Here is a 25,000-nt window from a genome sequence, read left to right as displayed (position 1 = left end):
TAAATATAATATAACAAAGTGCAAAGCCATAGGCTCACACAAGTTCAGTAAATAATTTACATTTGGAACACCGCATCATAGTTTTCACATCTTTTTGGTTGTTAGAAGTAGAGAGTGTTCTAATAGTTTTTAAAGGCACAAAAAAACAGGTCGTGTATTGAGGAACTTACATTTATGAATATCAAACTTGGCCAATAGTATAATGAGGTTGCAAGGGTAAAATTCCTTTTCAAAAGATGTTTTTTTCATACAGTGTAAATCTAAATAGCACATCTTTAAAAGTACTCTCGAAATATGTATTTATTTATTTATTGTTTTTTTTGCACGCTCGAAATAAACTTCAACCATAAAAGCATAATGACGGGTCCTGTACATCCGGGTATTCCACATCCGGGTCCTGGCTGCGTTTCCGTAGCCCGCTGGTAGCTAAGCCAGCTAGCCTGCCTGTGTTGTGCCGTCAGTCCGTCAGTGGCTGCTTCGTCAGTGGCCGTGACAGCTGCTTCCTCCCGGGGACGCGGAAGGTGTCGGAGGTCGAAGAACGCCGCGTAAATGCTGCCTTGACTCCGGCGGCGACGACGCGGAAGCAGAGCCTGAGTCGACGAGGTCGGAGTGCGTGTCGAAATGGAGACGGACGGGAGTTGAAAAAAAAGAAAAAAGTGTGCGTTTATTGGAAGCTAACCTGCTAGCAGCGGCTAAGCCCTCCTCCCCTCCCCTCACTCCCCCTCCCCTCCCTCGGCCAGACAGTTAACGGCAGCCCGCTCTCTCGGTGCGTCTCCTCTCCGCACTGCCGGAGCTCCCCCCCAAAATGAAGAAGTTCAACATCCGCAAGGTGCTGGACGGACTGACGTCGTCGTCGACGGCCGCCCAGACGGGGGCCTGCAAGGAGAGCGACGCCGTGCTGGAGAGTCTGCAGTCGGAGCATTTCCAGCTTTGCAAGGTGCGCTCATTTCCTCTTCAACATCCATGTTTGCCTTCCCGCTAGTGGCGGACTGCCGAGGCTTGTTTGCGCTGCACTGACTCCTCGCCTCCAGTCACTTCTCCAGCCCGCTAAGGAGGCAATCAGGAGGCTTTAAGGGGCGATCGTCCATCTTCACCGAGGCGTCACTTGATTGACATTCACGGCACCCGGGGGTCTTGTGAGATGACCAGATCATTTTTTTTTTAAAGAAAAAACGACCGACAGTAAGGCGAGGAGGACGATCTCATGCTAATGTTAGCATGATAACAGGAAAAGTTGGCATGCTTCTAAGATGATGCCAAATATGGAAAATCCTTCATTTTTATGTTCATACGGATACAATTTGCAAAAACATTAGCGTGCTGATGTAGAAGAACTTAGCATACTTGTTAGAAGGCGCCAAGTGTAATAATCCATGATTTTTCAAGTCAAACATACAAAGTCAGCTAAAATGTTTACATAAAACTAGGGATGTCCGATAATGGCTTTTTGTCGATATTCCGATATTGTCCAATTCTTAATCACCGATACCGATATCAACCGATACCGCTACATATACAGTCGTGGAATTAACACATTATTATGCCTAATTTGGACAACCAGGTATTTATTTATTTTTAAATAATAAAATAAAATAAGATAAATAAATAAATAAAAATTTCTTGAATAAAAAAGAAAGTAAAACAATATAAAAACAGTTACATAGAAACTAGTAATGAATGAAAATGAGTAAAATTAACTGTTAAAGGTTATTACTATTAGTGGAGCAGCAGCACGCACAATCATGTGTGCTTACGGACTGTATCCCTTGCAGACTGTATTGATATATATTGATATATAATGTAGGAAGCAGAATATTAATAACAGAAAGAAACAACCCTTTTGTGTGAATGAGTGTAAATGGGGTAGGGAGGTTTTTTGGGTTGGTGTACTAATTGTAAGTGTATCTTGTGTTTTGTTATGTTGATTTAATAAAAAAAATAAATAAAAAAGATTAAAAAAAACCCCCCAAAAAACGATACCGATAATAAAAAACCCGATACCGATAATTTCCTATATTACATTTTAACGCATATATCGTCCGATAATATCGGCCTGCCGATATTATCGGACATCTCTAGTAATAATCCATGATTTTTCAAGTTAAACATGCAAAGTTAGCTAAAATGTTTACATAAAACTAGGGATGTCCAATAATGGCTTTTTGCCGATATCCGATATTGTCCAATTCTTAATTACCGATACCGATAACAACCGATACCGCTATATATACAGTCGTGGAATTAACACATTATTATGCCTAATTTGGACAACCGGGTATGGTGAAGATAAGGTCCTTTTTTAAAAAATTAATCAAATAAAATAAGATAAATAAATTAAAAACATTTTCTTGAATAAAAAAAGAAAGTAAAACAATATAAAAACAGTTACATAGAAACTAGTAATTAATGAAAATGAGTAAAATGAACTGTTAAAGGTTAGTACTATTAGTGGAGCAGCAGCACGCACAATCATGTGTGCTTACGGACTGTATCCCTTGCAGACTGTATTGATATATATTGATATATAATGTAGGAAGCAGAATATTAATAACAGAAAGAAACAACCCTTTTGTGTGAATGAGTGTAAATGGGGGAGGGAGGTTTTTTGGGTTGGTGCACTAATTTTAAGTGTATCTTGTGTTTTTTATGTTGATTTAATTAAAAAAAACAAACAAACAAAAACGATACCGATAAAAAAAAAAACGATAATTTCCGATATTACATGTTAAAGCATTTATCGGCCGATAATATCGGACATCTCTACATAAAACACTAATGTTAGCGTGCTAAAATAGGATAAGTTAACATACCGTATTTTTCGGAGTATAAGTCGCTCCGGAGTATAAGTCGCACCGGCCGAAAATGCATAATAAAGAAGGAAAAAAAACATATATAAGTCGCACTGGAGTATAAGTCGCATTTTTGGGGGAAATGTATTTGATAAAAGCCAACAGCAAGAATAGACATTTGAAAGGCAATTGAAAATGTCTAAAGAATAGTGAACAACAGGCTGAATAAGTGTACGTTATATGAGGCATAAATAACCAACTGCTATGTTAACGTAACATATTATGGTAAGAGTCGTTCAAATAACTATAACATATAGAACATGCTATACGTTTACTGTCACTCCTAGTCGCTAAATCCCATGAAATCTTATACGTCTAGTCTCTTACGTGAATGACATCAATAATATTATTGGATATTTTACCGTTCACCCTTCAACCGTTCCACCTTCAAATCATTCCTCTAAATCAGAACTAGAAAAATTCCCGGTTTTCCCAAAATTCCAGGAATTCCGTGATTCCATTTCTCTATTAAATTGTTACTACTTCAACATTTCTCGACCGTTTTGAAACATTTTAACACTAAACAATTCAGCTCATTCAGGACATTCATGCTCCTAATCATTTTCCAAAAAAATCCCACTTTCCCCAAAATTTCCAGGAAGTTCCCATTGACATGAACGGGACATTTTTCCCATTCAAAATGAATTGGGCATTTTTCAAACTTGCATTATTTCCACTGTTTTCAACTGACTCAAACCATTCCACCTTCAACATATTCAACTCATCCTGCACATTCAAACTATCATTTTTCCAAGTTAAAAAAAATTCCAGGAATTTCCACAATTCCTGTTTTTTTCACCCATTTTTCCGTCGACTACTCTTTCCAAATTTTTTCAACCCACTTCAACCGTTCCACCGTCAAATCATTCCTCTAAATCAGAACTAGAAAAATTCCCGGTTTTCCCAAAATTCCAGGAATTCCGTGATACCATTTGTCCATTAAATTGTTACTACTTCAACATTTCTCGACCGTTTAGAAATGTTTTAACACTAAACAATTCAGCTCATTCAGGACATTCATGCGCCTAATAATTTTCCCAAAAAAATCCCACTTTCCCCGAAATTCCCAAATTTCCAGGAAGTTCCCATTGACATGAACGGGACATTTTTCCCATTCAAAATTAATTGGCCATTTTTTAAACTTGCAGTATTTCCACTATTTTCAACTGACTCACACCATTCTACCTTCAACATATTCAACTCATCCTGCACATTCAAACTATCATTTTTCCAAGTTAAAATTTTTTTCCAGGAATTTCCAGAATTCCTGTTTTTTTCACCCATTTTTCCGTCGACTACTCTTTCCAAATTTATTCAACCCACTTCAACCGTTCCACCGTCAAATCATTCCTCTAAATCAGAACTAGAAAAATTCCCGGTTTTCCCAAAATTCCAGGAATTCCGTGATACCATTTCTCCATTAAATTGTTACTACTTCAACATTTCTCGACCGTTTTGAAATGTTTTAACACTAAACAATTCAGCTCATTCAGGACATTCATGCTCCTAATCATTTTCCAAAAAAATCCCACTTTCCCCGAAATTCCCAAATTTCCAGGAAGTTCCCATTGGCATGAACGGGACATTTTTCCCATTCAAAATGAATTGGCCATTTTTCAAACTTGCATTATTTCCACTGTTTTCAACTGACTCAAACCATTCCACCTTCAACATATTCAACTCATCCTGCACATTCAAACTATCATTTTTCCAAGTTAAAAAAAATTCCAGGAATTTCCAGAATTCCTGTTTTTTTCACCCATTTTTCCGTCGACTACTCTTTCCAAATTTATTCAACCCACTTCAACCGTTCCACCGTCAAATCATTCCTCTAAATCAGAACTAGAAAAATTCCCGGTTTTCCCAAAATTCCAGGAATTCCGTGATACCATTTCTCCATTAAATTGTTACTACTTCAACATTTCTCGACCGTTTAGAAATGTTTTAACACTAAACAATTCAGCTCATTCAGGACATTCATGCGCCTAATAATTTTCCCAAAAAAATCCCACTTCCCCCGAAATTCCCAAATTTCCAGGAAGTTCCCATTGACATGAACGGGACATTTTTCCCATTCAAAATTAATTGGCCATTTTTTAAACTTGCAGTATTTCCACTATTTTCAACTGACTCACACCATTCTACCTTCAACAAATTCAACTCATCCTGCACATTCAAACTATCATTTTTCCAAGTTAAAATTTTTTTCCAGGAATTTCCAGAATTCCTGTTTTTTTCACCCATTTTTCCGTCGACTACTCTTTCCAAATTTATACAACCCACTTCAACCGTTCCACCGTCAAATCATTCCTCTAAATCAGAACTAGAAAAATTCCCGGTTTTCCCAAAATTCCAGGAATTCCGTGATTCCATTTCTCTATTAAATTGTTACTACTTCAACATTTCTCGACCGTTTTGAAACATTTTAACACTAAACAATTCAGCTCATTCAGGACATTCATGCTCCTAATCATTTTCCAAAAAAATCCCACTTTCCCCGAAATTTCCAGGAAGTTCCCATTGGCATGAACGGGACATTTTTCCCATTCAAAATGAATTGGCCATTTTTCAAACTTGCATTATTTCCACTGTTTTCAACTGACTCAAACCATTTCACATTCAACATATTCCACTCATCCTGCACATTCAAACTATCATTTTTCCAAGTTAAAAAAAATTCCAGGAATTTCCAGAATTCCTGTTTTTTTCACCCATTTTTCCGTCGACTACTCTTTCCAAATTTATTCAACCCACTTCAACCGTTCCACCGTCAAATCATTCCTCTAAATCAGAACTAGAAAAATTCCCGGTTTTCCCAAAATTCCAGGAATTCCGTGATACCATTTCTCCATTAAATTGTTGCTACTTCAACATTTCTCGACCGTTTAGAAATTTTTTAACACTAAACAATTCAACTCATTCAGGACATTCATGCGCCTAATAATTTTCCCAAAAAATCCCATGTTCCCCGAAATTCCCAAATTTCCAGGAAGTTCCCATTGACATGAACGGGACATTTTTCCCATTCAAAATGAATTGGTCATTTTTCAAACTTGCATTATTTCCACTGTTTTCAACTGACTCAAAGCATTTCACCTTCAACATATTCCACTCATCCTGCACATTCAAACTATAATTTTTCCAAGAAAAAAAAAATTCCAGGAATTTCCAGAATTCCTGTTTTTTTCAAACACATTTTTCACCCTTTTATGTGTCGACTACTCCTTCCAAATTTTTCAACCGTTCCACCGTCAAATCATTCCTCTAAATCAGAACTAGAAAAATTCCCGGTTTTCCCAAAATTCCAGGAATTCCGTGATACCATTTCTCCATTAAATTGTTACTACTTCAACATTTCTCGACCGTTTTGAAATTTTTTAACACTAAACAATTCAGCTCATTCAGGACATTCATGCTCCTAATCATTTTCCAAAAAAATCCCACTTCCCCCGAAATTCCCAAATTTCCAGGAAGTTCCCATTGACATGAACGGGACATTTTTCCCATTCAAAATGAATTGGCCATTTTTCAAACTTGCATTATTTCCACCGTTTTCAACTGACTCAAAGCATTTCACCTTCAACATATTCCACTCATCCTGCACATTCAAACTATCATTTTTCCAAGTTAAAAAAAATTCCAGGAATTTCCAGAATTCCTGTTTTTTTCACCCATTTTTCCGTCGACTACTCTTTCCAAATTTATTCAACCTATTTCAACCGTTCCACCGTCAAATCATTCCTCTAAATCAGAACTAGAAAAATTCCCGGTTTTCCCACAATTCCAGGAATTCCGTGATACCATTTCTCCATTAAATTGTTGCTACTTCAACATTTCTCGACCGTTTAGAATTTTTTTAACACTAAACAATTCAGCTCATTAAGGACATTCATGCGCCTAATAATTTTCCCAAAAAATCCCACTTTCCCCGAAATTCCCAAATTTCCAGGAAGTTCCCATTGACATGAACGGGACATTTTTCCCATTCAAAATGAATTGGCCATTTTTCAAACTTGCATTATTTCCACTGTTTTCAACTGACTCAAAGCATTTCACCTTCAACATATTCCACTCATCCTGCACATTCAAACTATCATTTTTCCAAGTTAAAAAAAATTCCAGGAATTTCCAGAATTCCTGTTTTTTTCACCCATTTTTCCGTCGACTACTCTTTCCAAATTTATTCAACCCACTTCAACCGTTCCACCGTCAAACCATTCCTCTAAATCAGAACTAGAAAAATTCCCGGTTTTCCCCAAATTCCAGGAATTCCGTGATACCATTTCTCCATTAAATTGTTGCTACTTCAACATTTCTCGACCGTTTAGAAATGTTTTAACACTAAACAATTCAGCTCATTCAGGACATTCATGCTCCTAATCATTTTCCAAAAAAATTCCACTTCCCCCGAAATTCCCAAATTTCCAGGAAGTTCCCATTGACATGAACGGGACATTTTTCCCATTCAAAATGAATTGGCCATTTTTCAAACTTGCACTAGTTCCACTATTTTCAACTGACTCAAAGCATTTCACCTTCAACATATTCCACTCATCCTGCACATTCAAACTATCATTTTTCCAAGTTAAAAAAAAAATTCCAGGAATTTCCAGAATTCCTCTTTTTTTTTCAAACGCATTTTTCACCCTTTTTTTCTGTCAACTACTCCTTCCAAATGTTTCAACCCACTTCAACCGTTCCACCGGCAAATCATTCCTCTTAATCAGAACTAGAAAAATTCCCGGTTTTCCCAAAATTCCAGGAATTCCGTGATTCCATTTCTCTATTAAATTGTTACTACTTCAACATTTCTCGACCGTTTTGAAACATTTTAACACTAAACAATTCAGCTCATTCAGGACATTCATGCTCCTAATCATTTTCCAAAAAAATCCCACTTTCCCCGAAATTTCCAGGAAGTTCTCATTGGCATGAACGGGACATTTTTCCCATTCAAAATGAATTGGCCATTTTTCAAACTCGCATTATTTCCACTGTTTTCAACTGACTCAAACCATTTCACATTCAACATATTCCACTCATCCTGCACATTCAAACCATCATTTTTCCAAGTTAAAAAAAATTCCAGGAATTTCCAGAATTCCTGTTTTTTTCACCCATTTTTCCGTCGACTACTCTTTCCAAATTTATTCAACCCACTTCAACCGTTCCACCGTCAAATCATTCCTCTAAATCAGAACTAGAAAAATTCCCGGTTTTCCCAAAATTCCAGGAATTCCGTGATACCATTTCTCCATTAAATTGTTGCTACTTCAACATTTCTCGACCGTTTAGAAATTTAACACTAAACAATTCAACTCATTCAGGACATTCATGCGCCTAATAATTTTCCCAAAAAATCCCATGTTCCCCGAAATTCCCAAATTTCCAGGAAGTTCCCATTGACATGAACGGGACATTTTTCCCATTCAAAATGAATTGGTCATTTTTCAAACTTGCATTATTTCCACTGTTTTCAACTGACTCAAAGCATTTCACCTTCAACATATTCCACTCATCCTGCACATTCAAACTATAATTTTTCCAAGAAAAAAAAAATTCCAGGAATTTCCAGAATTCCTGTTTTTTTCAAACACATTTTTCACCCTTTTATGTGTCGACTACTCCTTCCAAATTTTTCAACCCACTTCAACCGTTCCACCGTCAAATCATTCCTCTAAATCAGAACTAGAAAAATTCCCGGTTTTCCCAAAATTCCAGGAATTCCGTGATACCATTTCTCCATTAAATTGTTACTACTTCAACATTTCTCGACCGTTTTGAAATTTTTTAACACTAAACAATTCAGCTCATTCAGGACATTCATGCTCCTAATCATTTTCCAAAAAAATCCCACTTCCCCCGAAATTCCCAAATTTCCAGGAAGTTCCCATTGACATGAACGGGACATTTTTCCCATTCAAAATGAATTGGCCATTTTTCAAACTTGCATTATTTCCACTGTTTTCAACTGACTCAAAGCATTTCACCTTCAACATATTCCACTCATCCTGCACATTCAAACTATCATTTTTCCAAGTTAAAAAAAATTCCAGGAATTTCCAGAATTCCTGTTTTTTTCACCCATTTTTCCGTCGACTACTCTTTCCAAATTTATTCAACCCACTTCAACCGTTCCACCGTCAAACCATTCCTCTAAATCAGAACTAGAAAAATTCCCGGTTTTCCCCAAATTCCAGGAATTCCGTGATACCATTTCTCCATTAAATTGTTGCTACTTCAACATTTCTCGACCGTTTAGAAATGTTTTAACACTAAACAATTCAGCTCATTCAGGACATTCATGCACCTAATCATTTTCCAAAAAAATCCCACTTTCCCCGAAATTCCCAAATTTCCAGGAAGTTCCCATTGACATGAACGGGACATTTTTCCCATTCAAAATGAATTGGCCATTTTTCAAACTTGCACTAGTTCCACTATTTTCAACTGACTCAAAGCATTTCACCTTCAACATATTCCACTCATCCTGCACATTCAAACTATCATTTTTCCAAGTTAAAAAAAAAATTCCAGGAATTTCCAGAATTCCTCTTTTTTTTTCAAACGCATTTTTCACCCTTTTTTTCTGTCAACTACTCCTTCCAAATGTTTCAACCCACTTCAACCGTTCCACCGGCAAATCATTCCTCTTAATCAGAACTAGAAAAATTCCCGGTTTTCCCAAAATTCCAGGAATTCCGTAATACCATTTCTCCATTAAATTGTTACTACTTCAACATTTCTCGACCGATTAGAAAAAATGTAACACCAAACAATTCAGCTCATTCAGGACATTCATGCTCCTAATCATTTTCAAAAAAATCACACTTTCCCCGAAATTCCCAAATTTCCAGGAAGTTACCATACAATATATTTCCCATACATTTTTCCAAGTTGCACAATTCCCACATTTTTCCACCTATTCAAACCATTCCAACATCAAAATATTCCACTCATCCTGGACATTCAAACTAACACTTCCCCAAGTTCCAAACCTAATTCAAGATTTTCCTGGAAATTCCAACTCTTCAACATTCAAACTATTCTTCCATTCATACCACATTCTGTCAGCATTTCACTTCAACTTCAGCATTGGAGCATTCACACGCAATTCCTTCAGAAATTGCCTCATTTAGTTAACGTTTCAATATCCATAACCAGCTCTCCGCGACACCACCTTGTCAAAACCTCCCCAAACCAGTCCCAATTGTTTGTGCTGAAAACATTTTTGGTCTAATAGCTATAATAGTTTGTAGGTTATTAACCTTTTATGGAACTGGTTAGGAATATTGTAATGTTTATAACAAAAACTGTAATAGTCAGACCAAATATGTTTGCAGTACAAACAATTTTGACATGGGGGCTGGCTTATGAATGATAACACGTTGCTACCATAAAAACCATAACACGTTAATAACTTTAAAACCGTACCAGGCACAAATGAGCATTTTTGTGACATAATAGATTGGGACAAGTCTGGGGAGATTTGGACAAGGTGGGTGACTTCACTATGTTCTTATGTGTGGGAACAAAACATGCTCTTGTTTCCTCGCTTGCACAATCGTGGACTTCTCTTTTCCCCTCCTCAGGCGCCCTGCAAGCTATTCAACATTCTACTTCCTCAATGACTGCTGAAAAGCTTCAAACTAACACACACCATGTAGTTTATAAAATAATTATCATAAAGTCCGTACTAGGGTTGTCTCGATACCAATATTTTAGTACCGGTACCAAAATGTATTTCAATACGTTTCTAAATAAAGGGTACCACAAAAAATGTCATAATTGGCTTTATTTGAACAAAAAATCTTAGGGTACATGAAACATATGTTTATTATTGCAATTTAGTCCTTAAATAAAATAGTGAACATACTAGACAACTTGTCTTTTAGTAGTAAGTAAACAAACAAAGACTCCTAATTAGTCTGCAGTAACATATTGTGTCATTTATACACCTATTGTTTTGTACACATTATGAGGGACAAGCGGTAGAAAATAAATTATGAATCTACTTGTTCATTTACTGTTAATCTGCTTATTTTATGTTTTAACACAGGGGTCACCAACGCGGTGCCCGCGGGCACCAGGTAGCCCGTAAGGACCAGATGAGTAGCCCGCTGGCCTGTTCTAAAAATAGCTCAAATAGCAGCACTTACCAGTGAGCTGCCTCTATTTTTTAAATTGTATTTATTTACTACCAAGCTGGTCTCACTTTGCCCGACATTTTTAATTCTAAGAGAGAAAACTCAAATAGAATTTGAAAATCCAAGAAAATATTTGAAAGACTTGGTCTTCACTTGTTTAAATAAATTCATTTATTTTTTTACTTTGCTTTTTATAACTTTCAGAAAGACAATTTTAGAGAAAAAATACAACCTCAAAAATGATTTTAGGATTTTTAAACACATATACCTTTTTACCTTTTAAATTCCTTCCTCTTCTTTCCTGACAATTTAAATCGATGTTCAAGTAAATTTATCTTTTTTATTGTAAAGAATAATAAATACATTTTAATTTAATTTTTAATTTTAGCTTCTGTTTTTTTGACATAGAATATTTGTGAAATATTTCTTCAAACTTATCATTAAAATAAAATAAAAATATTCTGGCAAAGCTAGAAAATCTGTGGAATCAAATTTAAATCTTATTTCAAAGTCTTTTGAATTTCTTTTAAAATTTTTGTTCTGGAAAATCTAGGAGAAATAATGATTTGTCTTTGTTAGAAATATAGCTTGGTCCAATTTGTTATATATTCTAACAAAGTGCAGATTGGATTTTAACCTATTTAAAACATGTTATCAAAATTCTGAAATTAATCTTAATCAGGAAAAATTACTAATGATATTCCATAAATTATTTTTTAAATTTTTTCCAAAAGATTCGAATTAGCTAGTTTTTCCTCTTCTTTTTTTCGGTTGAATTTTGAATTTTAAAGAGTCGAAATTGAAGATAAACTATGTTTCAAAATGTAATTGTCATTTTTTTCGTGTTTTCTCCTCTTTTAAACCGTTCAATTAAGTGTAAATATCATTAATTATTAATAATAACATAGAGTTAAAGGTAAATTGAGCAAATTGGCTATTTCTGGCCATTTATTTAAGTGTGTATCAAACTGGTAGCCCTTCGCATTAATCACTACCCAAGAAGTAGCTCTTGCTTTCAAAAAGGTTGGTGACCCCTGTTTGAACATGTTCCATCTACACTTCTGTTAAAATGTAATAATCAGTTATTCTTCTGTTGTTTAATACTTTACATTAGTTTTGAATGATCCCAGAAATTTGGGTATCGATCCGATACCAAGTAGTTACAGGATCATACATTGGTCATATTCAAAGTCCGCATGTGTCCAGGTACGTATTTACTGACTTTGTAAACATAATATACATGTTAAAAAAAGGAAAAAATATTTTGTGATGCTAAAAAAAATATCGATGTAATCAAAGTAGTATCAACGAGATACACTCTTGTACTTGGTATCATTACAGTGGCTGTCAGGTGTAGATCCACCCATGGCATTTGTTTACATTGTGACGCCGGTGAGCTATTGTATCCTCCTACGGTGTGTAGTGAAGCATGTTTAGCTATTCCTCGTCCTCCAGTGATAAGGTAACTTGTAAGAAACATACTTTATTTGTCACCATGGAGACAAGGATTAGTGATTTAGAAGTAGCTAAAACACCGCACCTCTTCCTGAGGGCGTTTCAGTGTTATAACTTCACCTTTATCTTTACTTTTTACGCCAAAATGCGTCCATTCTCCCTTTTCTGTCTACACACTGTGTCTGCTTGTAAGTACTCTGTGTGTGTGCGCTGCCCAACATGCTCCTCTGCTCGTAAAACCAGCAATGTCACGACGCGCCTTCATGCTTGTTAAAAAAAGGGTAAAATAGAGGTAATGTTTAACATTTTTATTAAAGTTAAAGTACCAATGATTGTCACACACACACGCTAAGTGTGGTGAAATGATCCTCTGCATTTGACCCATCCCCATGTTCACCCCCCTGGGAGGTGAGGGGAGCAGTGAGCAGCAGCGGGGGCCGCGCTCGGGAATCATTTGGTGATTTAACCCCCAATTCCAAACCTTGATTCTGAGTGCCAAACAGGGAGGCACATTTTTTGTAGTCTTTGGTGTGACTAAACTCCATATAAAGTCTACCATTCTTAAATCCAATGTTTTCCTTTTTCTCGTATCGATAAAATCGATCGACTCCCTTTTATAATGATTTTGGATCGATACCTACAGTGTCTCTTGGAAGGCAAACTTGCCGAGCACAGATCGACATACTTAGGACTATCAATCGATCTATGGATCAATTGTTACACCTCTAGTTGTAATGAATGTTACTACATTACATACAGTACAGGCCAAAAGTTTGGACACACCTTCTCATTCAATGCGTGTTCTTTATTTCCATGACTATTTACATTGTAGATTGTCACATCAAAACTATGAATGAACACATGTGGAGTTATGTACTTCACAAAAAAAAAGGTGAAATAACTGAAAACATGTTTTATATTCTAGTTTCTTCAAAATAGCCACCATATATATATAAACATGTTCATTCTGCACACTCTCGGCATTCTCTCCATGAGCTTCAAGAGGTAGTCACCTCCAATGGTTTTCACTTCACGGGTGTGCTTGAAGCTCATGGAGAGAATACCAAGTGAATTGTATTTATGTAGCGCTTTTCTCTAGTGACTCAAAGCGCTTTACATAGTGAAAGCCAATATCTAAGTTGCATTTAAAGCAGTGTGGGTGGCACTGGGAGCAGGTGGGTAAAGTGTCTTGCCCAAGGACACAACGGCAGTGACTAGGATGGCGGAAGCGGGGATCGAACCTGCAACCCTCAAGTTGCCGGCACGGCCGCTCTACCAGCCGAGCCATACCGGTATCAGCATTGGTGTCACTAAGACTGCCCCCTGCAATTAAGATTACTAATATTAAATTTGTAGTATCGCCCAAAGTATCGCTCAGCATCAAGGGGTTGGAATTGGGGGTTAAATCACCCAATGATTCCCAGGCGCGACCACCGCTGCTGCTCACTGCTCCCCTGTGGGGGATGGGTCAAATGCGGAGGATAATTTCACCGCACCTAGTGTGTGTGTGTGACAATCATTGGCACTTTAACTTTAAAACTAGGGATGTCCGATAATATCGGCCTGCCGATATTATCGGCCGATAAATGCGTTAAAATGTAATATCGGAAATTATCGGTATCGTTTTTTTTAATTATCTGTATCGGTTTTTTTTAAATTAATTTTTTTATTTTTTATTAAAACAACATAAAAAACACAAGATACACTTACAATTAGTGCACCAACCCAATAAACCTCCCTCCCCCCATTTCTTTCTGTTATCAATATTCTGGTTCCTACATTATATATCAATATATATCAATACAGTCTGCAAGGGATACAGTCCGTAAGCACACATGATTGTGCGTGCTGCTGGTCCACTAATAGTACTAACCTTTAACACTTCATTTTACTCATTTTCATTAATTACTAGTTTCTATGTAACTGTTTTTATATTGTTTTACTTTCTTTTTTATTCAAGAAAATGTTTTTAATTTAGTTATCTTATTTTATTATTTTTTTTAAAAAGTACCTTATCTTCACCATACATGGTTGTCCAAATTAGGCATAATAATGTGTTAATTCCACGACTGCATATATCGGTTGATATCGGTATCGGTAATTAAAGAGTTGGACAATATCGGAATATCGGATATCGGCAAAAAGCCATTATCGGACATCCCTATTTAAAACATAATAATAATAGATTTTATTTGTAAAAAGCACTTTACATTGAGTAAACAACGTCAAAGTGCTACAGTGTATATAAAAAAAATAAATACAAATAAAAAGATAATAATTAAAAAAAAAACTAGAACAGCCAAATAGCTAAAACTAGTATGCTTATATCTAAGAAAAAGCTTCTTTTTTTTTTTTTTTTAAAAGAAAGGTTTTTAAGCCTTTTTTAAAAGCATCCACAGTCTGTGGTGCCCTCAGGTGGTCAGGGAGAGCGTTCCTCAGACTGGGAGCGGCGGAGCAGAAAGCCCGGTCTCCCATTGTTCGTAGCTTTGTCCTCGGAGGTCGGAGGGAGGTTAAGCCTGTCCTGAGCGGAGGTGTCGTGTGGAGGATTTGGGGGTGAGCAGTTCTTTGAGGTAGAGGGGGGGCATTTCCATGGAGGCACTGGTGGGTTAGTAGGGAGACTTTGAATTCAATCCGGACTGGAACAGGAAGCCAGTGAAGGGATTTGAGAGTTGGTATCCATATGTCAAGTATCCAAACAGAAGTCCATCCATCCATCCATTTCTACCGCTTGTCCCTTTTTGGGGTGTAAGTGACTATTATATTTGAACAAAAGTGTAGATAGAAACATGACACAACAGAAAGTAACAGTAAATTGACAATGGTTTTGATAAAATAACATCTATTATCATTTATATTCCAAATAATATATTGTGATTAGGGCTGCAACAACTAATCGATTAAATCGATTAAAATCGATTATAAAAATAGTTGCCAATTAATTTAGTCATCGATTCGTTGGATCTATGCTATGCGCAGAGGCTTTTTAATTTTTATTTTTTTTGAATAAACCTTTATTTATAAACTGCAACATGTACAAACAGCTGAGAAACAATAATCAAAATAAGTATGGTGCCATTATGCTGTTTTTTTCCAATAAAATACTGGAAAGGATAGAAATGTAGTTGGTCTCTTTTATCCGATTATTAATCGAAGTAATAATCGACAGATTAATCTATTATCAAATGAATCGTTAGTTGCAGCCCTAATTGTGATATATATGGTTAGGCTGCCATGTATATTGCGATACAGATTTGAGGCAGTATCGCCCATCCCTAAATGGAGGTTTTGACAGCTGCTCTAAAATGAATTGTGTTCTCTTTCCTCAGACCGTACGTCATGGTTTCCCGCATCAGCCGTCCGCCATGGCCTTTGACCCAGTGCAGAAAATCTTGGCCGTGGGGACCCTGACCGGAGCGTTGAGGCTGTATCCTTTTTCTTCCTCTTCTTTCCCACGTGAGGACGACAGGACACGCACGAGGAAAGTAGAAGCTCGGATGAGTCAGCAGGTTTTTTTTTTGTGTTTGTTTTGCTTTGAGGGTGTTTTTGTTTTCCTTGCCGTTTCTAACTTGGGATGCCTTCCCCTCACACGACCCCGCGGGCTAGATGTGGTATGTTGGATGTGGTTGTCATCTGGCTGACACAGAAGAGGATGATTGCGAGCATGGCCGTCATTAGACTCCTTCCTAGAAGGGTTCCTGTAAGGCCTGCAGGCTCTTGGAGCACCCGGGCTCATTAGCAGCGTCTCTGCAGTTGCATGAACGACCCACCCCCCCCCACCCCCACCCCCACCCCCCATTCCCACCACCCACGCCATATGCCGAAGCACCACCCCTCATCAAGTGTGCGCTGGCCAGGCTATGGCACGCTGCTGCCTAACTTATAGGGCTGAAAACTGTATCAGCATATACATCAAAAGTGTACATACACTTGTAAAGAACATCATGTCATGGCTGTCTTGACTTTACAATCATTTCTACAACTCTTATTTTGTTGTGATGTAGTGATTGGAGCACATACTTGTTGGTCACGAAAAAACATTCAGGAAGTTTGTTTGTTTTATGAATTTATTATGGGTCTACTGAAAATGTGACCAATCAAAAGTATACATACAGCAATGTTAATATTTGCTTACATGTCCCTTGGCAAGTTTCACTGCAATAAGGCACTTTTGGTAGCCATCCACAAGCTTCTGCTTGAATTTTTGACCACTCCTCTTGACAAAATTGGTGCAGTTCGGCTAAATGTGTTGCTTTTCTGACATGGACTTGTTTCTTCAGCATTGTCCACACGTTTAAAGGCCTACTGAAATGATTTTTTTTTATTTAAACGGGAATAGCAGATCCATTCTATGTGTCATACTTGATCATTTCGCGATATTGCCATATTTTTGCTGAAAGGATTTAGTAGAGAAAATCGACGATAAAGTTCGCAACTTTTGCTCGCTGATAAAAAAAAAGCCTTGCCTGTAGCGGAAGTAGCGTGACGTCACAGGAGCTAGTATTCCTCACAATTCCCCGTTGTTTACAATGGAGCGAGAGAGATTCGGAGCGACAAAGCGACGATTACCCCATTAATTTGAGCGAGGATGAAAGATTCGTAGATGAGGAACGTTACAGTGAAGGACTTGAGAGGCAGCGATGGACGTATCTTTTTTCGCTCTGACCGTAACTTAGGTACAAGCTGGCTCATTGGATTCCACACTCTCTCCTTTTTCTATTGTGCATCACGGATTTGTATTTTAAACCACCTGGGATACTATATCCTCTTGAAAATGAGAGTCGAGCACGCGAAATGGACATTTAAAGTGACTTTTATCTCCACGACAATACATCGGTGACACACTTAGCTACTGAGCTAACGTGATAGCATCGTTCTCAAATGAAGATAGAAACAAAAGAAATAAACCCCTGACTGGAAGGATAGACAGAAGATCAACAATACTATTAAACCATGGACATGTAACTACACGGTTAAAAATTCTCAGCCTGGTAAGGCTTAACAATGCTGTTGCTAACGACGCTAAGGCTAATTTAGCAACTTAGCAACCGGACCTCACAGAACTATGATAAAAACATTAGCGCTCCACCTACGCCAGCCAGCCCTCATCTGCCCATCAACACCCGTGCTCACCTGCGTTCCAGCGATCGACGGCGCGACGAAGGACTTCATCCGTGGGTTTGGCGGGTCAAGCATCGACTAGGCGTAGTAAGTAGTCCTTGTTGTGTTGCTGTAAGTATTGTACTTAGCCGCTAATACACCGATCGATCCCACCTACAACATTCTTCTTTGCAGCCTCCATTGTTCATTAAACAAATTGCAAAAGATTCACCAACACAGATGTCCAGAATACTGTGGAATTTTGTCGAAGAAAACAAGACGTTTTTGTATCGGGTCCGATGGGGTCCAACCACTTCCGTGGATTTTGTGACGTCACGCGCATAAATCATATCCAAAGGAGTTTTTCAACGGGAAATGTGGCGGGAATTTTAAAATGTCACTTTATAAGTTAACCCGGCCGTATTGGCATGTGTTGCAATGTTAAGATTTCATCATTGATATATAAACTATCAGACTGCGTGGTCGCTAGTAGTGGCTTTCAGTAGGCCTTTAAGTCAGGACTTTGGGAAGGCCATTGTAAAACCTTCATTCTAGCCTGATTTAGCCATTCCTTTACCACTTTTGACGTGTGCTTGGGGTAGGGGTGTAACGGTACGTGTATTTGTTTTGAACTGTTTCGGTACGGGGGTTCCGGTTCGGTTCAGAGGTGTACCAAACGAGTTTCCACACGGACATATTAAGTAGCGTAACGCACGTTGTGTAAACAATGCACACCGAGGCTCAACACACTGCCGTTAGCTGCTAGCATGCCGCTAACGGGCTAGGATAGACTGACCATACGTCCTCTTTTCACCGGACATGTCCTCTTTTGTGGAGCCTCAAATGCCTCAAATGTCCGGCATTTTGAGTTAGGGTTGCGTGTATTTTCAATGTACGTTCAGGGTTAAGAAGGGGTTAAAAACAAAACAAATTGTGCGTGCAGCAGCATTGGTGAGGGAGGGGCAGAGACAGAGAGAGAGAGAGAGTTATGATAAACGTGCATCTGCTTTTTATCCATAGATTTATCACATTTAATTTGTTATTATCTATAGCAGGGGTGTCAAAAGTGTGCCCCGGAGGCCATTTGCGGCCCACAGCTAATGTGTTAAAGGCCCACGGCACATTCTAAAAATACTGTTAAAATAAACAAAAACATAACAAAAGTGAAATAAAAAAGCTTAAAGGTGAAATGTAATTTAGAAAAAGTTGCAATGTTGACTAATTAAGTAAAGCGGGTTTTTTTTCTTTCAAACTGTCATTGCTCAAAACATAATATTGAATCAAAATCAATGTTATTATGAATTATTGACCTATTCAAGGTTCCCATTACTTCACATCAAATATTACACTAAGAAAATATTTTTGGAAGATTTTGCAAATTCTGCAAATAAATAACCCCCAAATTTATATTTTGTTTTCTTACTGTAACGAAAATGAGCCGAACCGTGACCTCTAAACCGAGGTACGTACCGAATCGACATTTTTGTGTACCGTTACACCCCTAGATTGGGGTCATTGTCCTGTTGGAACACCCAACTGCGCCCAAGACCCAACCTCCGGGCTGATGATTTTAGCTTGTCTTGAAGAATTTGGAGGTAATCCTCCTTTTTTCATTGTCCCATTTACTCTCTGTAAAGCAGCAGTTCCATTGGCAGCAAAACAGGCCCAGAGCATAATACTACCACCACCATGCTTGACGGTAGGCCTGGTGTTCCTGGGCTCAAAGGCCTCACCTTTTCTCCTCCAAACATATTGCTGGGTATTGTGGCCAAACGGCTCCATTTTTGTTTCATCTGACCACAGAACTTTCCTCCGGAAGGTCTTATCTTTGTCCATGTGATGTAGGCAGCTGAACTGCACCAATTTTGTCAAGAGGAGTGGTCAACGCTGGCTGTGAAGATTGTGTATTCGAGGTGTCACTCCTCTTTATTTTTGTTGGCCAAACTGTTGTACTGAACTAAGCAGAAGAACAAAGCTTGTTTATTAGGCTTCATCTTCATTAGCCAAACTGCTTCGTGTTTTATTTTGATATCAAAAATTAAACACAAGGTTTTTTTTTTACATTACTTGTATTTTTTTTTATGTCACAAATTTGTTACTGCAAATAGCATCCATGTGACACATCATTTTGTTAATGTTTTGTAGTGTATAGTTAATTCCTATATGACATATCTCTGCTCAAACTCTTCATGGATCTGTCCCAATGCAGCATCTACATGTACATAAAAATGTACAAAAAAAAAAAAAAATTCCTCCTTCTATCAAAATGTAAAAATAGAGATAAAGGCATCATGAAATGACAGAAAGCTGACAAGTTTATATTAATAATGAATAAACTAAACAGTTCAAAAGAAAATAATGTTTGCCTTGGTGCCCTAAAATATAAGCCCTCCTTTAAAAAGCAACACTTGCCTTGACCTTAAAAAGTAAAAATTTGAGGCTTGTATTTATATACGTATTTTTTTAAAACTTAGTACGTCCCACAGGACAGATTGTAGACCCTTGATATACAGGTACAGTAATGATCTGCAGTAGAGATGTCCGATAATACCAAACAAGAATGACAAACACATTTCGGGAGAACATCCGCACCGTAACACAACATAAACACAACAGGAAAAATACCCAGAACCCCTTGCAGCACTAACTCTTCCGGGACGCTACAATATACCCCCTCTACCCCCACCCCCCACCTCAACCTCCTCATGCTCTCTCAGGGAGAGCATGTTCCAAATTCCAAGCTGCTGTTTTGAGGCATGTTAAAAAAAAAAAAAGCACTTTGTGACTTCAATAATAAATATGGCAGTGTCATGTTGGCATTTTTTTCCATAACTTGAGTTGATTTATTGTGGAAAACCTTGTTACATTGTTTAATGCATCCAGCGGGGCATCACAACAACATTAGTAGGGATGATGTTTGATAAGAAATTATCGAGTTCGAGCCTATTATCGAATCCTCTTATCGAACCGATTCCTTATCGAGTACAGATAGGTTGTTGTATATGGAAAAAAACACACAATATTTGGTTTAACAAAAGCTCACTTTTATTATATAATACAAAAATAAAATCTAATAAATAAATAAATATTGACTGTTACCCACCTAAAAAAATAAAATAAAAAAAATAAATATTGACTGTTGTTACCCAAAGTATATTAAGTGGGATTTTTCAGAGAAACAAATATATACAGTAACACAGAAACAAGCTGTCTCTGTGATCACTATAGGTGTATAAATAATAATATAGTGTTAAATAAAATCAGTCCCTTGGGCACAAAACTGAAAATAATACAGCTCTCCAAAAAGTGCACTTCTGCTGCTATTGGAACATAACTGTTTGTTATGATGCTTTGACATTTTTGCACTTTATTTCTTTATTGAAAGAAAATTCTATGAAGAGAAAAGTTGTTTGCAAATGTGGTTACAATGCTAAAAAAAGAAAAGTTAAAGCTAAAAAAAGAAATACACTTTATTGAGTATACATTATTTCTTGACGGGGCAAAATGTTATGACCTAGAGAATGTAACAACTACACTACCCAGCATGCAACGGGAGTTACGAGCATGCGCGGTAGCCCCGAAAAGTGTTGCATGTTGCCACGCTGTGAAAGTAAACGTCAAGAACTCAGCCAACACGCCTCGTCTGCATTATTTATAATTAGACAGACAACACATATACAGTGTGATTTTGTTTTGTTTACAAGGAAAGAAAAACAAAAGTTAAAAAAGGGAGATGTGTTGTATATATATGTATGTGCTGCGGTTGTTTTAAGAACGTTGCGACAGCTGCCGTAAAGGAGGTGCGTTGCTAGCCTGGTTGCTATGTTTCCGGTTGGTCGTAAAAGTGTTGGTCATGTGTTTTACCCTGCTAAAATCTCTCAGTAAAGTTATTCGATGGATTGTAGCTTTTGTTTTGAACTTTATTACACCTTGGAGTGCTTTTTCCCGCCCATTGTTTTCCTGCTTTCGCTATCTGCGCCTAATGACTGAGCTACGTGACGTCATTTCTTGTGATGTCCCACGGAACATTTCTGGTCGGGACGGGATTCGAATAAAGAATCAACTCTTTTCCTTTACTATAGTGGTCTCGATAACGGGTACCGGTTCTCAAAAAGGGATTCGAGTCCGAGGACTCGGTTGTTTTCTTATCAAACAACCGGGAAAACCGGTTTCGAGTATCATCCCTAAACATTAGGCATAATAATGTATTAATTCCACGACTGTATACATCGGTATCGGTTGATATTGGAATCGGTAATTAAGAGTTGGACAATATCGGAATATCAGCAAAAAAGCCATTATCGGACATCGCTAATCTGCAGTGGAACATTTCATTTGTTTTAAGTTGCATTAAAAAACAGTAAATTAGATTTGCACACAATCCCGCAGAAACCCAGTAAAAAAACAGAACAATATTTCATGGGGTTTTTTTTGCCAAAAAAGTGTATTGTTTGTATTTAATTTTTTTTTTTTTTTTAATTACAACTTTGTTAAAAGATTTCAGTAAAAAAAAAAAAAAAAAAAGATTTCAGTATGTGTAGAAGTATTTTTTGAGCACAGCGATAATAGAGATACTTTTGCTCACAATAACGGTAATATGACATTTTCATATGGTTCCATCCCTAATGGTGTGAAGTGCAGTAGATGTCCCCCCTAAGAAGGTCCCTGCCCTGCACGCCTTGATTAAGAGACTTGTTGTGTTTACGTGGCGACTCCCGCACAGCGCTGGTTCGCTCGCGTTCCTCAGTCGGGCTTAAAGTGCGAGGTGGGGGCCGATGGGATTACTGTCGCTCAGGCAATTGGTCCATTTATCAACAGACAGGCGGCATCGATCCCCCCCTCCCCCCTACCCCCGAGTTTGGAAAAGCTGCCGCAGCTCGGCAGACATAAGCTCAATGAGGTGTCTACAAGCAATAAATGTCTGCTTTTACAAGACGTGTCTCTGCTACAGTGTTTTAATCCGCCTGTTAGCGCTCTCTCCCTCTCTAAGGTGCACGCCGCCTTTTCAATGTTGACCTTTCACGCCGAGCGGAGCGCAACAGCAATTTGAAAATGATTTGTCCTACAGCAAAAGGCTTTTTCCGATGGGATCTGTGAATAATAAGAAGGCGATATTACTGTCGGCTGTATAGCATTTTGGTTCAATACTTCACCGCGTGCTGAAAATTCCCAATATTGCTGAAAGATCGACCGCAGTGTCTTTTAGCTTTTTTTGGAACGTCCTACTGGCATTCAAGTGCTTTGGGGAAAGTTTGCTGTTCAGTTTGACACTTATTGGTGGAAGTATCCATTTATGCTCCTGTAATGTACAAAAGCCAAAAGCAGTGAAGTTGGCACGTTGTGTAAATGGCGAATAAAAACAGAATACAATTATTTGCAAATCTTTTTCAACTTATATTCAATTGAATAGACTGCAAAGACAAGATATTTCATGTTCACACTGAGAAACTTCCTTTTTTTTTTGCAAATAATCATGAACTTAGAATTTAATGGCAGCAACACGTTGCCAAAAAGTTGTCACAGGGGCATTTTTACCAGTGTGTTACATGGCCTTTCCTTTTAACAACACTCAGTAAACGTTTGGGAACTGAGGAGACACATTTTTGAAGTGGAATTATTTCCCATTCTTGCTTGATGTACAGCTTAAAGGCCTACTGAAATGAATTTTTTTTATTTAAACGGGGATAGCAGATCTATTCTATGTGTCATACTTGATCATTTCGCGATATTGCCATATTTTTGCTGAAAGGATTTAGTATAGAACGACGATAAAGATCGCAACTTTTGGTATCTGATAAAAAAAAGGCTTGCCCCTACCGGAAGTAGCGTGACGTAGTCAATTGAACATATACGCAAAGTTCCCTATTGTTTACAGTGATGGCCGCATGAAGTGAGAGAGATTCGGACCGAGAAAGCGAAAATTTCCCCATTAATTTGAGCGAGGATGAAAGATTTGTGGATGAGGAAAGTGCAAGTAAAGGACTAGTGGGGAGTGGAAGCTATTCAGATAGGGAAGATGCTGTGAGAGCCGGGGGTGACCTGATATTCAGCTGGGAATGACTACAACAGTAAATAAACACAAGACATATATATACTCTATTAGCCACAACACAACCAGGCTTATATTTAATATGCCACAAATTAATCCTGCATAAAAACACCTCAGTGTTTGTTATGCTAGCTCCTAGCTACTAGCTCCTAGCTCCATATAAGCCGCCAATACAATTCAAACACCTGCACAACACACACAATCACTCAGCCCAAAAGACCGTTCACCTAACCCAAGGTTCATAAAGCTTATATATTTTTAAAAAGTTACGTACGTGACGCGCACGTACGGTCAAGCTATCTAATGTTTAGCAGCCAAGGCTGCATACTCACGGTACCTGGTATTCAGCTGGGAATGACTACAACAGTAAATAAACACAAGACATATATTTACTCTATTAGCCACAACACAACCAGGCTTATATTTAATATGCCACAAATTAATCCTGCATAAAAACACCTGCGTGTTTGTTATGCTAGCTCCTAGCTCCTATGCTAGCTCCTAGCTCCATAGAACACGCCAATACAATTCAAACACCTGATCAACACACACAATCACTCAGCCCAAAAGACCGTTCACCTAACCCAAGGTTCATAAAGCTTATATATTTTAAAAAAGTTACGTACATACGCAAAAAAAAGTTGCGCACATACGGTCAAGCGATCAAATGTTTAGAAGCCAAAGCTGCATACTCACAGTAGCACGTCTGCGTCTTTGTCATCCAAATCAAAGTAATCCTGGTAAGAGTCTGTGTTGTCCCAGTTCTCTACAGGCGTCTGTGTATCGAAGTCAAAAGTCCTCCTGGTTAGAGTCTCTGTTATCCGAGTTCTTCCATCTTGACTGCATCTTTCGGGAATGTAAACAAAGAAGCGCCGGCTGTGTACTGTTGTTGCTGACTACGTTCGAAAAATATGTCCATTTCGCACCGACAACTTTCTTCTTTGCTTGCTCAGCTTCCTTCTCCATAATGCAATGAACATGATTGCAACAGATTCACGAACACAGATGTCCAGAATACTGTGGAATTATGAAATGAAAACAGAGCTTTTTCGTATTGGCTTCAATGTGGAAGGCATACCCGTGTTCCCCGGGCTACGTCACGCGCATACGTCATCCGCAGAGGCGTTTCGAACCGGAAGTTTAGCGGCAAATTTAAAATGTCACTTTATAAGTTAACCCGGCCGTATTGGCATGTGTTATGATGTTAAGATTTCATCATTGATATATAAACTATCAGACTGCGTGGTCGGTAGTAGTGGCTTTCAGTAGGCCTTTAAGAACGTTGATAAAAAGCTTTTATTCTTAAGTTTGAGAGTAGGACTAAATTTCGCAAATTCTCAGGACTTAAGTGTAAAATGGCACTCTAAGAAGCTTGATAAGTACGGCCCCAGGTGTTTGAATTG

At 37.9% G+C, this 25,000-nt stretch overlaps 1 protein-coding gene across 1 annotated transcript in view; it reads left to right on the top strand.

The window, feature by feature from the left end:
- Window positions 1-387: 387 nt before the first annotated feature.
- LOC133645868 (syntaxin-binding protein 5-like) overlaps window positions 388-25,000 on the top strand; it is a 53,134-nt gene continuing 28,521 nt past the window's right edge. Inside the window, exons 1-2 of the mRNA XM_062040787.1 lie at window positions 388-937; window positions 15,778-15,875. Of these exons, the coding sequence (XP_061896771.1) occupies window positions 806-937; window positions 15,778-15,875 (230 nt within the window). The 5' untranslated portion in view covers window positions 388-805. The remainder of the gene's footprint in view (window positions 938-15,777; window positions 15,876-25,000) is intronic.

The sequence above is a fragment of the Entelurus aequoreus genome, linkage group LG03 (genome assembly GCF_033978785.1).
Source record: "Entelurus aequoreus isolate RoL-2023_Sb linkage group LG03, RoL_Eaeq_v1.1, whole genome shotgun sequence".
Classification (NCBI taxonomy): domain Eukaryota; kingdom Metazoa; phylum Chordata; class Actinopteri; order Syngnathiformes; family Syngnathidae; genus Entelurus; species Entelurus aequoreus.
This window is presented reverse-complemented; position numbering and strand designations above follow the sequence as displayed.